Consider the following 14,422-nt stretch of genomic DNA (forward strand, 5'->3'; position numbering starts at 1 on the left):
ATTACCTTGACAGGATCATCTTGCAAGATTTTGAACAGTTCAGCTGGGATGCCGTTGTCTCCTGCTGCCTTGTTATTAGCAATGCTTCTTAACGCCCACTCAACCTCACTCTTCAGGATGTCTGGCTCTAGCTCCCTGACCACACCATCAAAGCTATCCCCGATATTGTTATCCTTCCTATACAGGTCTTCTGTATATTCTTGCCACCTTTTCTTGATCTCTTCTTCTTCTGTTAGGTCCTTGCCATCTCTGTTTTTGATCATACCCATTTTTGCCTGGAATTTACCTCCAATGATTCTAATTTTCTGGAAGAGGTCTCTTGTCCTTCCTATTGTATTGTCTTCTTCCACTTCCACGCATTGCTTGTTTAAAAATAATTCCTTATCTCTTCTGGCTAACCTCTGGAATTTTGCATTTAATTGGGCATATCTCCCCCTATCACTGTTGCCTTTTGCTTTCCTTCTTTCTTGGGCTACTTCTAGTGTCTCAGCAGACAGCCGTTTTGCCTTCTTGGTTTTCTCTTTCTTTGGATGTATTTTGTTGCCACCTCCTGAACAATGTTGCGAACTTCTGTCCATAGTTCTTCTGGGACCCTATCTACTAAGTCCAGTCCCTTAAATCTATTCTTCACCTCCACTGCATATTCCTTAGGAATATTAGTGAGCTCATATCTAGCTGATCTGTAGGTCTTCCCTAATCTCTTTAGTCTGATCCTAAATTGTGCAAGAAGAAGTTCGTGATCAGAACTACAGTCAGCTCCAGGTCTTGTTTTTACCGACTGTATAGATGTCCACCACCTTTGGCCGGAAAGGATGTAGTCAATCTGATTTCGGTGTTGTCCATCTGGTGAAGTCCATGTATAATGCCATCTATTAGGTTGTCAGAAGAGAGTGTTTGTTATGCAGAGTGAGTTGTCTTGGCAAAATTCTATCAGCCTATGTCCTGCTTCATTTTGTTCTCCCAGGCCATGCTTACCTGTAATTCCAGGTGTCATTTGACTGCCCACCTTAGCATTCCAGTCTCCTGTGATGAAAATAACATCTCTTTTAGACGTGTTGTCCAGTAGGTGCTGCAGATCCTCATAGAACTGCTCTACTTCAGCTTTTTCAGCATCTGTGGTTGGGGCGTATATTTGGATCACTGTGATGTTAGATGGCTTGCCCTGAATTCGAATTGAGATCATTCTATCGTTTTTTGGATTGTATCCAAGCACTGCTTTAGCCACTTGACTATTAATTATGAAGGCTACTCCATTTCTTCTGTGGTCCTCTTGTCCACAGTAGCAGATCTGGTGGTCATCTGATGTGAAGTGGCCCATTCCAGTCCATTTCAGTTCACTGACACCCAAAATGTCTATCGTTAATCTTGACATCTCACCAATAACCACATCCAATTTGCCCTGGCTCATAGATCTTACATTCCAGGTTCCAGTGGTGTGTTGATCCTTAGAACATCGGATTCGCCGTTCACCACCAGCACCGTCGGCCGCTAGCCGTCCTTTCGGCTTTGAGCTAGCTGCATCATCACGTCTGGGGCTAGTTGAACTCATCCTCTGTTCCTCCCCAGTAGCATTTTGACCATCTTCCGACCTGGGGGTCTCATCTTCCGATGGTATACCGACATATCTCTGGTTGTACTGATCCATTTAGTTTTCACGGCAAGAATACTGGGGTGGGTTGCCATTACCTTCCCCAGGGATCGCATTTAGTCTGACCTCTCTGTCATGGCCTTCCCGTCTTGGGTGGCCCTTCACGGTTTAGCTCATGGCATCATTGAGGTGCTCAAGCTCCAGCACCACAAGGTAATGATCCTTTGTTGAAGCTGCACAGTATAGTCAGATGATATTATTAATTATTGTTACTGTGGTAAAAGTTCATGGAAAACGGGCAACAGACTAGTTTTTCTTCTACTCGCCATCTGCTTGACACACAGAGAAAGAGACGCTTAATTCTCTTTTGCACAAAAGAAGTCAGAGGTCACCTGGGATGCGGTGAAATGGCCTCAGCATTTCTATTCCATATTTTCTAACTCGTCCTTTCAACCTTGAATCTTAAAGAACACAACGTGTAGTCTGATCAGGGACTCTAAAAAGCAGGACAGAAAGAGTATTGATGCTTTTGAACTTTGGTGTTGGAGAAAACTGAGAATACCATGACAGCCGAGAAAACGAACAAGAACAAATCAACCCAGAGTTCTCACTCAAGGCACAAATAGCCAGGCTTAAATTATCATATTTTGGACACATTATGCAAAGACAAAGACTTCGCTTGAGAAGTCCATAATACTAGAAACAGTGGAAAGAAAGAGAAGAAGAGGACAACCAGCAGCAAGGTGGATGGACTCAATTACAGCAGTGATTTTCCAATCATGGGAAAATGAACTGAAGGACCAGGCTGGGAATAGATCATCCTGGAGAAGATCTATCTATGTGGTCACTAACAGTGGACATTGACTTGCTGGCATATAGTCAATGTTTTTTCCAACTATCTGGAAAATACTAGATTAGGAAAAAATGCCATACATATATACTGGGGTGGGAGAATACATGGCTTAGAAAATTTAAAAAGTATAAAGCTGCAAATACTCTCCAGCCAAATCTGTGTTGGAAATAACACTCATGCATTCCATGCTGACTGATAATACATTCATTGTGTCACTATATTGCCAATACTAAAACAAAAAACTTACTCTGGATTCATACATTGCACTAAGACATTTATTTAATTATGATTTGTTGAGTAAGTTGCAGTTGCCTTGGATTCATACAAGGATGGATTGGATTCATAAATCGTAGCCTACATTTTATAAATGCAGTGGCCAGGTTCACACCTCATTCTGTCAAGACCAAAGAACCTACATTATGACTTAGAGTAGGGGGTGAACCATGCCATGGAAAAGACCACAGTCATAAGAATTCCCAAGGAGCACAGTGACGCTGTCTGCTTGAGCAGGAACAAACAGCTATCCTGGTACATATCCATTATATGAGGGACTATTTTACTTTCCTTCCAACAGCCCCAACCCCCTGGCCACCCACCAAAATATCTTCTGACTGGTATAAAAGGAGGCAGTCTATTTAACACACATGTGTATTAATATGTTCTCTTCTGGAGTTGCAGTCTCCTCTGGCTGAGAATCTATTCCAGATCTTTCTTCCACCTGCGCAACCAGACAGATGGGGCCACTGGTCCTCTGCTCACAACCCTAAAGTCTTTATGGAAGGCCTTCCCCCAGATGTAGGGGTGGCCTTGATGCTGCTGGCATTTTGTGAACAAGCCAAGCACTTTTGTTCCAGATGATGAGATGAGATGAGATGAGATGAGATGAGATGAGATGAGATGAGATGAGATGAGATGAGATGAGATGAAGGGCATTATGTTTACTGATGGTTTTTAAATATTTTAATATATAATTTTTATTCCTTGTTTAGTTTCCTTTTTTTGTTTTAATTTTGTTATGTCCCACCCTATCAGAGTTTATCAGAATTGGGGTAGGTTATAAATATTGTAAAACAAACCAAGAGAGAGGGAGAAAATTCAGAGACATTCTGCCTAGATCACCAGCTGGCTAGATCTAATCAGGGTGGGCAGCAGCATGGCAGTTGCCCCCTTAAATTTTCTCTGCCTTCCTCTAAATTTTAAATAAGGTTATGTATGTGTATTCCTTTTCATGACTCTCCCTGAACTTTTGAGCCACAGGCCTGCAATATGGGCTGTACAAGGCCTCCTCCCTTCCAGGCCATCCATACTAGGTTCTTGGTAGATCTCAGCAATCACCTGAAGACCCAGAGCAAAGACTTTGTGACTGAACAGAGCACAGTGGGGAATGAAGATAGTTTCAAAGCCAGCCATTTCCAGTGTGGTCCTCGCAGCATTCTTCTATTTGTAAAAACATTTTAGAGTCAGCTGGGCATATGTGTGGATAAGTATCTTCATTATTTTTTACCTTGAAATTATATTTTTCTAAAACAATAACTATTTTATTTCCCAATAAAAATGTTTATCATGGAGGCAGTAGAAGCAAACTCCTTTTTATTCCTGTTGTGATGAGGCTATGATTGAAGTGAGTTTGAAAGTCAAAACTGCACCTGCTTTTCAGCATTTCTGTTTTATATCAGAATTATCAAATAACTTTTAAAATGTATTCTAACAGAGTAAGAATGTAGAAGCAGTTGTAATATCTAGGTGGGGAGATATTATGGTGGTACGGAGATGAGATTTTTTAAGTTTAAAATCACCCATTTGCCATTGTACATTGCAGACACCAGCTTTCCAAACCTGGAATTTCTTAGAAGTGTATGAAAGTACAATTCCCATCATCCCCAGCCAAAATGCCCTTGGGAGTTATATTATTATTATTATTATTATTATCATCATCATCATCATCTTTTAATATACTATGAAATACAATAAAATATGCAATACAATGATAAGAAACATAAACAAAATATAACTATTGACCATGAGTGGGTTACAAGAAATATCAAATGCCAAAATGAATCAAAGTATTTTCAGCATATGTGTATGCTGAAACTAGAACTGTAGCCCAGCAGATAAGAGAAAACTGCTAAATGGATCTCTTCCTCACAACTGAGTCAAAATATTCCATTCCTGATTGTGAGTCAGCAGAAAACTCTATCAGTATAGATTTTACTGTCTCCATTGCCATCCCAATTTCCACTAACCCTAACCTGCAGGCAAAAAATTGTATCCTCATGGTCTAAGCAGGGAAGGCAGTGTTCCCCACACCTTTGCCCAGTGGGGAAAAAACCCTCCACTAATCACAGCACTGGTTTTGACAGATAGTGAAGTCTCTAGGCTTAGCAATTGGTCAGAACATGCCCCCAGCTTCACCTGAGACCTCTCCCCACCTCAGAATCAGCTGCCCAGGCTGAGGGAGGTGGTGGGCAAAGGACAAGGAGGTTCCTTCATTTCTGAGGTAATCCCTGGTTTGGACACCTGGACAACCCAAATAGCTGAAGTCCCCATGAAGACTGACAGGAAGAGGGCTGCGTGAGCCCACTCCCTCTTTCTGCTTCACTATGTAACCCAACCAGGCCTGTCAGCTGTTATTTGGACTGCTTTTGACATGGGTTTAGATCCCTTCCAGAAGCTCAAAGGCTGCTGAAACAGCTGTTGATAGGCTCAGGGTGTGTATGGGGTGGGTATGAAGCTGTAAAACAGCAGAGAGGGGGAGAGGGAGAGGGAGAGGGAGAAAAGGGAACGTCTCTTTTCTCATTGTGCTTCACCACATAGCCCTGATAACTGCCTTGTTGGCTGTGCAAGGGAGAAAACATTATTTTAACAACAGAACAGCAAAGGATGTCTATAAACTGCCCCAGGTATGAGCTGAAGACCAAACAAAGGTATTATCATGGGGATAGGCAGAAAAAGGAAGTTGCTGTGGCATGTCTGTGCCATGATTAGGTGCCAGTCTGGAAAGGCTCTTGGAGAGCTCTCAATATGTCAGGCATGGAATTTCCTCCAGACGCTTTGAAGCTAGGAATACAGGAGATCTCAACCCCCCTGGGTTTAATCATCTGCAGCAACATAGGCCTTCCACTTAAAACGTCATTTCCTTTTGTTGCCAAGTAAGACTTATGAGGCTTCAACTGCTGCTGGAAGACAAAGAATTTTGTGAGAGCTCTTGAATCATTTCTCCTCCTCACCCACACCTCCCAATAATAGGAAAATGTTTTCTAAGAGTTGTGAAAAACCTCTCAAAAGAATTTTAGAAGATACAAATCAAACTTCTCACCTTTGCAGTGGTTGCTTGCTAATTTGGGGTGGGAAAATATATGTGGGTGGTTTAAAGCCTTGTTTGGGTCAAGGTGGCTTATGCGAGGGGAGAGAAAAAAGGGTGCAAGATAAATTCTCATGGATAACATGGTAGCATTGGAGAAACACAGTGCCACAAAGGTTTGGCTAATTAAAATCTCTGCATGAGTGGACTGGGGTGTCAAAAATAATATATCTTGGCCTCTCTATGGAGTCAGTTGTTGCTATAAGAACTGCCAAGTGTCTGGTGAAAAAGCAACAACAACCCTTGCCCAACAATAAAAAAACAAAACAAAACATTTGTTTGGGGGTTGTTTTGTGCTTCATTGCAGACAAATAATGTTTCTGCTGGTCTCATACACTGGAACCATTAATGATGATTGGCTTCTGCCCCTGGATCTAGTTCCAGTCTCTGGGGGACTTCTCCATATAGAGAGTGCTCTAGAATGTTCTTCCCTAAACTTTTATCCACCAGGCATATAAAGACTATAACCCAGAATTCCCAACCAATCATGGGTGTCCCACAGAAGAAAGGGGGGCAAATGATGAAATATGCATCACTATATCCACCCCGTGGGTATATGCATCATGACATCAGGACACACTTTGTTTTTTTTTAATTTTTAAATGTTTGTAATTCAAAATTCTTTATTACACAGGTTTTATACGTGGCACTCACCCTTCTCTATTTTGTCTTTCTCTCTGCTTTCCAGCCTACACTGTCTCTCCACTGCTCTCTGCTCTCCTAAACCGTCCCTTTTTCTTGCTGCAGTTTCTCCTAGGATTTGTAGTGTTATTTTTGCATCCTTCCCTTTTTTAGATATAAGCAAACACTAATAAACCAACTTTTCTAATATTAGAGAATATCACAGTTCCAAAGATTAAGCAGACTGACAAACATGAAGAAAACCCCACCTAAATACTTCATGAGCCTGTCACAAAATCTCGATGGCCTTCTAACAAGTCTGCTGCTTCAAGTTGTCCTGTGGGTAAAGCCTCACTGTGGTATTTCCAGCTTTTTCCTCTGATTTGTGGGTTGTGTCCCCCAGCTTTCTGCAATGGGGGGCATCCCCATTCTGAGATGTAGCAGCTACCATAACAGAAGTGGGAGAGGCAACTTACCTAACTGTACTCCAGTTAAGAAAGAACCATTCTCAGATACTTGACGTTTCTCATCAAAGCCCTACCGTCTTGGGTGTTCATTAGTTCAATGCTCTGAAGGATAACATATTCTTATAGGTTGGCTGAAATTGATCACCAGTAAGATGTTTCCCTGTTTTGATGAGACTTCAGCTTACTGCAGGTACCTATATAGCTGATGATTAGAGTGAAATTCTGTGGACCCACACATGTGGAAGGCGTCAGGCTCAAGCTAGGTTTAAAATATTTAATTTCAGCTGGGATTTGAAAGGCTCCATCTTGTCTCATTTCGTGTCAGAAGTGCAGGAAATAGAAAGGGGGAAAATATTAATTAAAAGTTAAAAAGTTAAAAACATTTAATAAAAATATAAAATTTATATAACTCTAGCCCAATGTCGGGCCACATTGATGGCAGAGGTGTTTCTGACCAGTAAGTCACTCTGTGTGCATGTTGGTCCCAAAGGGCACTGTAAAAGATGGGTAGTTGTTTGAATATTGCTGCATTCGCAGCAAATATCCTTGCCCTCAGGGAGGAACCCCCATTTTTCCATATAATCTTTAGTTCCGGTCAAACCAGTGCACAATCTGTTTAAACATCTCCAAACTGTCCACTCCTCCTCCAAACCTCCAGGCAACTCCTCAAGTGGTTCTATCCAATTATGAAGATGTTTTACTTGAGATTTCCATCTTTTTAATTGTTCTGTTTGAGGTGTAGTAGTAGTAGACTTGAGGTGTAGTGTAACAGACTTGAGGAAAGTCTCCATGATAATTCTCAGCAGCATGCCTATTGCAGCCTCTGGGATTTCCAGAACCAGAGGGCCCCACAAATAACAATGTGGAATATTTTCTCACAAGTAGGACACTTGGGGAAGTGCCCTAGGTTACTACTGAAGAGGTTAAAGCATTAATGTGCTGCTGTCATAAGACTAGGATTTGAGGTTATTTTAAAAAATGGCTTGGCAATAGATTCAAGTCAGACTTAATCTAGTTCTTTAAATTTGTATTTTTCCTACCATAAATTATGCAATAGTCATTGGCTTAGAGGGGTTTCAGTATCTGAGCAGTTTGTCTCCAACCACACACCTTCTTAATGTGCTAACTACAATTCCTCCAAGATGGGGATAAATGGCATCCATGGAAGTTTAGTGTATCAGAAGTGAGTTGCAAGTGTAAACTCCATATATAAAAGAAGCATGTTTCTGCATGCTACCTGCTGGAGACAAAGTGGGGGGGCATTACTTTTATTCTCTGCTTATCTATCATTTCTTGAAGTTTGTGTTGTGAATGTGCAGGCTCAGACATTCACAAGACTGCTAGCCTGCAGATAGATGCTCAGTCCACATTCACTTAAATGAGGCATTGCTCTTGGTCCCATACAGGGACAGATTATTTCCAGCCCCTCCCTATATGGGAATCAGAAAGGGTTTGTGTTTGTTTGTTTAAATAAGAAAGAGCAACCAAACTTGGGAGAGGCCTGGGAGCAAGTCTGGGAAGGCAACAGAGGTTTCAGTCATCCTGCTCAGTGACCTCTGAATAACAGCTGAAATTTATGAGAAGCTGAGGAAGTCCAGGAAAGAAAGCAGAGTACGTTTTTGCTTCAGGAAAATCTTCTATTTCTATGGAAATAGGTAAAGTTCTAGCTAGGAGATAGCACTAAGATTTTTAATTTCTATCTGTGCTCTGTGCTAAATCTAAGATTTTTTATTTCTCTGTAAAAATCAAGCAAAATGTATGGAACTTTAACCTTTTATTCAATTCTCAGGATTGTTCATGAAGCTATAATATTTCTGTAGAATATTTTAAAAACACCTCCAGTGTTGGAGTAGTGAAAATCTCCATTTGTAGAAGACTGGTGCCATCATGTGGTTTGCCTGCTATTTTATTATCTATTTTCCTTTTTTTAATCCCTCAGGAAGTGGCTGACCTGAGCTGGTTAGCTTTGTACCAGAATCTCTTCATACTGAATGTTTGAATTTCAATAAAGTTAATAAGGGAGTTTTACATTTTATGTTTTTTTAAAATAAAAGTAAATTTTGTTCATCCCTTATGAGATTGGTTTGCCCCTCCCAAAAGGAGGGCTGAATCCTCTATATACCATACCCGAACATTATTATTTCAAATTCTTTTTACCTTTAATAGCCATAGGCAATTAAAGACCTAGCTCTCCCACATGCTAGTTATGGGATGGACAACAGATAAAATGCCCCCTGGAAGATAGATGGTGGTAGCAGAAATGATCAAAGAAGTTGGGGCCAGGGTTTGAAAACCAGAGGTCTTCTAGTAGAGAAGATTTGAAGCCTTCAGCCTTCCCTCTGTACATTCAGCCAATCCGCTAAGGCTTGATTGGCCTCTACTTGAAACAGAATCATAGACTAAATTGGCCCAACAGTTCCTATGTGGAGAAATTGTGCCCTTAAGTATAATGTGTCTTATACCAGGGATAATATAGGAAAGACTCCTGAAATGGCCTTCTGAATTTGCTGTTCCCATGTAATGTCTTTCTCCTATGCAAGATATCCTTCAGATAAGGAATTATTGCAAGTGGGGAATCAGTACTTGTCAAATAAGGATGGAATTAAGTTTTTTCATGGAAAATGAATGTGGTAGTGGATGATCTTCTAGAGAGAGAATTTGGCCTCCTATTTCCTTTGCAGTTAAAAACCTCTTATGTCTTTACTGTCCAGGTTGTTGTTTTGCTCCTGAAAGGTTTTTCTGGGGTATGGTGGGTGGAGGGGGTGACATAGGACAATTTTGATATGAGACTTGGAAAGAAAGAGATAAATGTACACTCCCAAAGGGTTGATCCAGAGAGAAGAATCCTGTAAGTGTTTTAAAATAGCAGCCGAGATACTTAATGGAGGTAATAACCTGAATGTGTATTTTGATTCCACTGTTACTATGTTTCTCACTTCTCAACTTCTATGCCTTGATTCAGAGATGAATGGACTGTTTTTACTGGTTTAAGAAGAAGGCTGTGCCTAATGATTTCTTATCAAGACCAAAAATAATAATAAAGTGAAATAATCAGAGCCATGGATACTGAAAATCACAATGTATTAAAAATATATCTACTACTTTACATTGAAGAAAAGGCTTTAAGATGAACAATTTACACAACAACCCCAACAACCTAGATACCAAATTTTTATCACTATCTAACTCAAAAACATTTATGTTTAAAGCCAAAACATGCCACTGAGTTTCTCTAGAAAAGAGTTCTGATCAGCCAACACCAAGGAGCAGTATTCATGCACAATATTTCCAGATACCAGAATGTCTTAGCTATTACCTGAAAATATTTGGTGGGATTTTATAGCTGATAGACTACCTTTGCCTTGTGCAATGGTGATTAAGGATTGTGATACTACTATAGAGTGACTTCATTCATGGCACAACAACAAATCCTGGGTACCCATCTTGCATACTCAGTATTCAACAAAAGCTGAAGACAGTCCTAGCAAATTGGACAAATATCCTTATGATACATGACTACTCAAATATCTATCTGCCATTCAGTAAATACTACAGTGCATGTATCAAAGAATGGCACATATAAAGAATTCTTAAATGTTTCCCTTACAAAACATGTCCATATGCTCATATACCCTCATTTTTTCATGGATATCCAAAACCATGATTATTTATTTTCTATCCCGCCTTTATTATTTTTATAAATAACTCAAGGCAGCGAACATACCCAATACTCCTTCCTCCTCCTATTTTCCCCACAACAACAACCCTGTGAGGTGAGTTGGGCTGAGAGAGAGTGACCGGCCCAAGGTCACCCAGCTGGCTTTTGTGCCTGAGGCGGGACTAGAACTCACAGCCTCCTGGTTTCTAGTCCATTGCCTTAACCACTAGACCAAACTGGCTCATGATAGAAATGATTACTTCAACCATTTCTATAGCACTGTCCTTAAACCTGTCTTTAATACGAAAGATGGCAATGGGTCACATCTTCAAAACTTTGGCTTTGTAATGGCTTAGACTCCAATCCAACAACAGGTTTCCACATTTCAAAAACTCACTTCTTATTGGCATTTTTAAGTTCTAATGCTGTGAGTTCCAGAAGTTTGATATGTTGTAATTTCTTTCTGTAAGAAAATGAAGCCTCTCTTTGGTTTCATCATTATACCTGTCTGTCTGTCTGTCTGTCTGTATATAGTATCATTATGTGCTTCCAGAGTGCTGCTAAAAGGCACTGTGGAGCTATTTCAGTTTTCTTTCTATATTGGAATTCTGAGACAAGAAGGTTAGAAATAGAAAATGATGTCATTTGGATATTTCACTAGAAATCTGTGAATAAGGTAGCTTGACTGCTTAATAGAAGTCTAGTCTGGGAGCAATCTTCGTTTTCCTTTAAAAAGATACAGTGCAATGATATAGTAAAGTTTGCTGGAGTTTAGACAGCAGCATAATGCAGTAAAATCGTTGCCCAAAGACATCCGAAATATGTTTAACTAGACAAAAAATGACTGGGCCAAATGTTAGCACATAGCTAGTAAATTGTTGAAAAGCAGAATATCATTGACAACTGAACCAGTTTCAGAAATGTTTAGAATTTAAGAAGATTCTTCTTTTAAAAAATCTGATTATGCGGTCTATATTAGAAATTACAATCAGTTTAAACTTATTGACTTGTGGTCAAAGAATGCTGAACACTTTAGTTCTATAAATGAATTCCAAAAAAACATTCTGAAGATTGCATCTTCAGAAAATGACAATGTCCAGATTTGTTCTGTTTTGTTCTTTTTTTTGAGAAACCTCAATAATTAAATATACTTCAGATTGGATGATCTTGCAGTATACAATAGATGCACACTGAGTATCTCAGATAATAATGGAGTAATTTTGCTCTCATTTCAGCCCCATTCTGTGCTCACCCCGAACTATGTGGGAGGAGAACTCATATTTATCATGGCTCCTGTGGCCACACATGTTACATTCAAAAGGGTCACGGAAACCATGACATCCCATGTGGATAGTGAACATAACATAATCCAGGAAAAGGACACGACAGTGATCACATCGATAAACTCCAATGGGTTCGCCTTCTTTGTTGAAGACTTTCAAGACATCACGAGGGCAAATGGTTGGTTGTCGGAAGATGTCATATGCTCTAGGGTGTTCCTTGAAAGTCAAGAGTCCATTCCTGGCCTGCAGAGGAGGAGGAGCCATTTGATTATGAAGGTAGGCATGATTCTGGTTCTCTTCTTGATTGCTGTCTGAATCTGTAGAATCTTGACCACTATTGTTTGGAGAAAGACCTTGGTCAGTAGGTATAGTCTTGTCTCTCAGTTGGGTGCTACTCTTTTCCATATTCTGTGGGTTACTATTGGGCATATCAGTGCGAGTGAGTGAAAGGGGATACAGGCTGCTGATCACAGGCACCATCTCTGAAGTTGGAGCAGCTGAGGTCTGTACAAGTGGGCGCAGTGCTTCTGCCCCAAGGTAACCAATGGCATTGTTAATGGTTTGGTCCATCATGCATCCTTGCAGCATGGCATCTCTCTCCTTTTCATATAAAAAGCCAGGGCTGTAATTCACTTCAAAGTTGGGGCGTTTTTCACCTACAAAAGAGAACAATACTTGAGGAGTTGGAAGACAAATTTCCAAAACTGCAATATTTGTGATGGATGAAGGAGGCCACACCTCTGAACCTTGGAAATCATACTCAGCATCCTATTTTCTCCAGCATTCCCTGCATACTTTCTAGCCTGATTCAAGTACTGGAAAATTACATTTAAAGTAAGATAGGAAAGGAGAAATTCTTCAGCTACTAAATGCTACACAATATAGACCCTGTATTTGAGAAATCAAATCATGGAATCAGCAGTTTTAATCAAAACTGCTGATACAACCAACTTTTTAACATGCAGCAGACAATAGAGTCTTTCATATTAAAACTTTCTAAGCCAAATAATAAAAACTAGAACAAAATCTTGAGATATTTATCACTGGCAGAACTATGACTCAAGAACCTCTAAAGTTCTGCGGATGGGTGTGAAACCAAACACTCACGTTTCTTTAACAATGTGCATGAGAGTGCTGACAGCTCATTGCCAATCTCAAGATCCATCTGATAGTTCAAAGGAATTTAAAAAATCCCCACAACATGACATTTCTCTATGACTCATAATGGCTGTTCTAGAAAAGATGAATCAAATAATATTCTTAGGCTAGGTTCTCAAGGGGCATCCTGAATATATGTCAGTACCTTTGCCATACCTCCATGTTGCTGGGATGTGGGCAAAAGTGTGCTGGCATATTAGCTTGCTTGGAATAGGGTAAGCATGTCTGGAGTAAAACTGGGCCTTGGTTGCTCTTGTTGAATATTGGTCGAAATGTGACAGAATTTACCAGTATTATCTAAATGCCGCATATGGCACACAAAGGATGATAGTATAGTCTACACTGTCCTTGCTAAAAAAGCATTATGCAAAATCCTTGAATGACCAAAGCCATGATGGGCAGTGGAGTTCAATCTTTATGGACCCCTCTGTGATAGCAATGATATATGAAAGATTAGGATATCTGATTTAGAAGGTAAAAAGAATACATGATAAAGAACATGAATCGTCAAAAGAAATGAATAATAATAATTTATTAAATTTCTGTGAAAATAAGAGAAAGGGAAAGGATATAATATAATATTTATATATAATATAAAGGTAGTCTGTGGAGTAGAATTGATAAATACTTGCAGGGAAGTAAAGATGTACATTTAATTATGAATAAAAGAGCTACAGTGTATGTCAGAAATGTATGAATTGGAGTCATTTAGGTTGCTACGAGTGTGCATGAAAATAATAGAAATTCATATATTGGTGGAAGTTGTATCCTATGCTCCACTGAGTGGTGATAACTGAAAAACTACAGAGGAGTTTTAGGGACAACTGTGCAACCTTCAGAATGAATGTGATCTAGAGGAAAATATTATTCTTCAAGGTGATATGATTGAATGGGTGGGAAAAAAATGAGGAAAGAGTACAGAAAAGAGATTGGGTTACTTGAAGACCCAAAAATGAATGAGAATAATGACTATCTGGTTAGTGTCTGCTTAGATGAAGTTCTGTTTGTTTCTAATACATAATTAAACATAAATTTATTCATATATACAGTACATGTGGCAAAAGAATTAATATCAGTCTAAAAGCATAATTGATTTAACTGTTTATAATGAGGGATTGAGAAAATTAATGAAGGATAGAAGAGTAATGAGAGACTCCAAATAAGGAACAGACCATTTTTTTTGTTAGTTTCATAAATGGATCTTTGAAAAAAAAGACATGGAAAGGAAAGAAGTGAAAGACCCTAGAATTGAAGTAAAAAATTATGGGAAAAGAAAATACAAATCCTGTAAGAAAAAAAAAATCTCAGAAGACAGATTAAACTCCCAACAGAATGAATAGAAGTTGACAAGGAAAAAGAATATGAATACTGCTTAGAACCAAGTGATAAGAATTATGCTACAGAGTGCCACAGAAATGTGTAGAGTTACTCTA

The 14,422-nt window shown here is 39.4% G+C and overlaps 1 protein-coding gene across 1 annotated transcript in view; it reads right to left on the reverse strand.

Annotated features, from left to right (window-relative positions):
* Positions 1 to 11,079: 11,079 nt before the first annotated feature.
* Positions 11,080 to 14,422, reverse strand: part of IKZF3 (IKAROS family zinc finger 3) — a 44,888-nt gene continuing 41,545 nt past the window's right edge. Inside the window, exon 8 of the mRNA XM_063300650.1 lies at positions 11,080 to 12,487. Within this exon, the coding sequence (XP_063156720.1) occupies positions 11,775 to 12,487 (713 nt within the window). The 3' untranslated portion in view covers positions 11,080 to 11,774. The remainder of the gene's footprint in view (positions 12,488 to 14,422) is intronic.

This window comes from Candoia aspera, chromosome 4 (assembly GCF_035149785.1).
Source record: "Candoia aspera isolate rCanAsp1 chromosome 4, rCanAsp1.hap2, whole genome shotgun sequence".
In the NCBI taxonomy this organism is placed as follows: Eukaryota; Metazoa; Chordata; class Lepidosauria; order Squamata; family Boidae; genus Candoia; species Candoia aspera.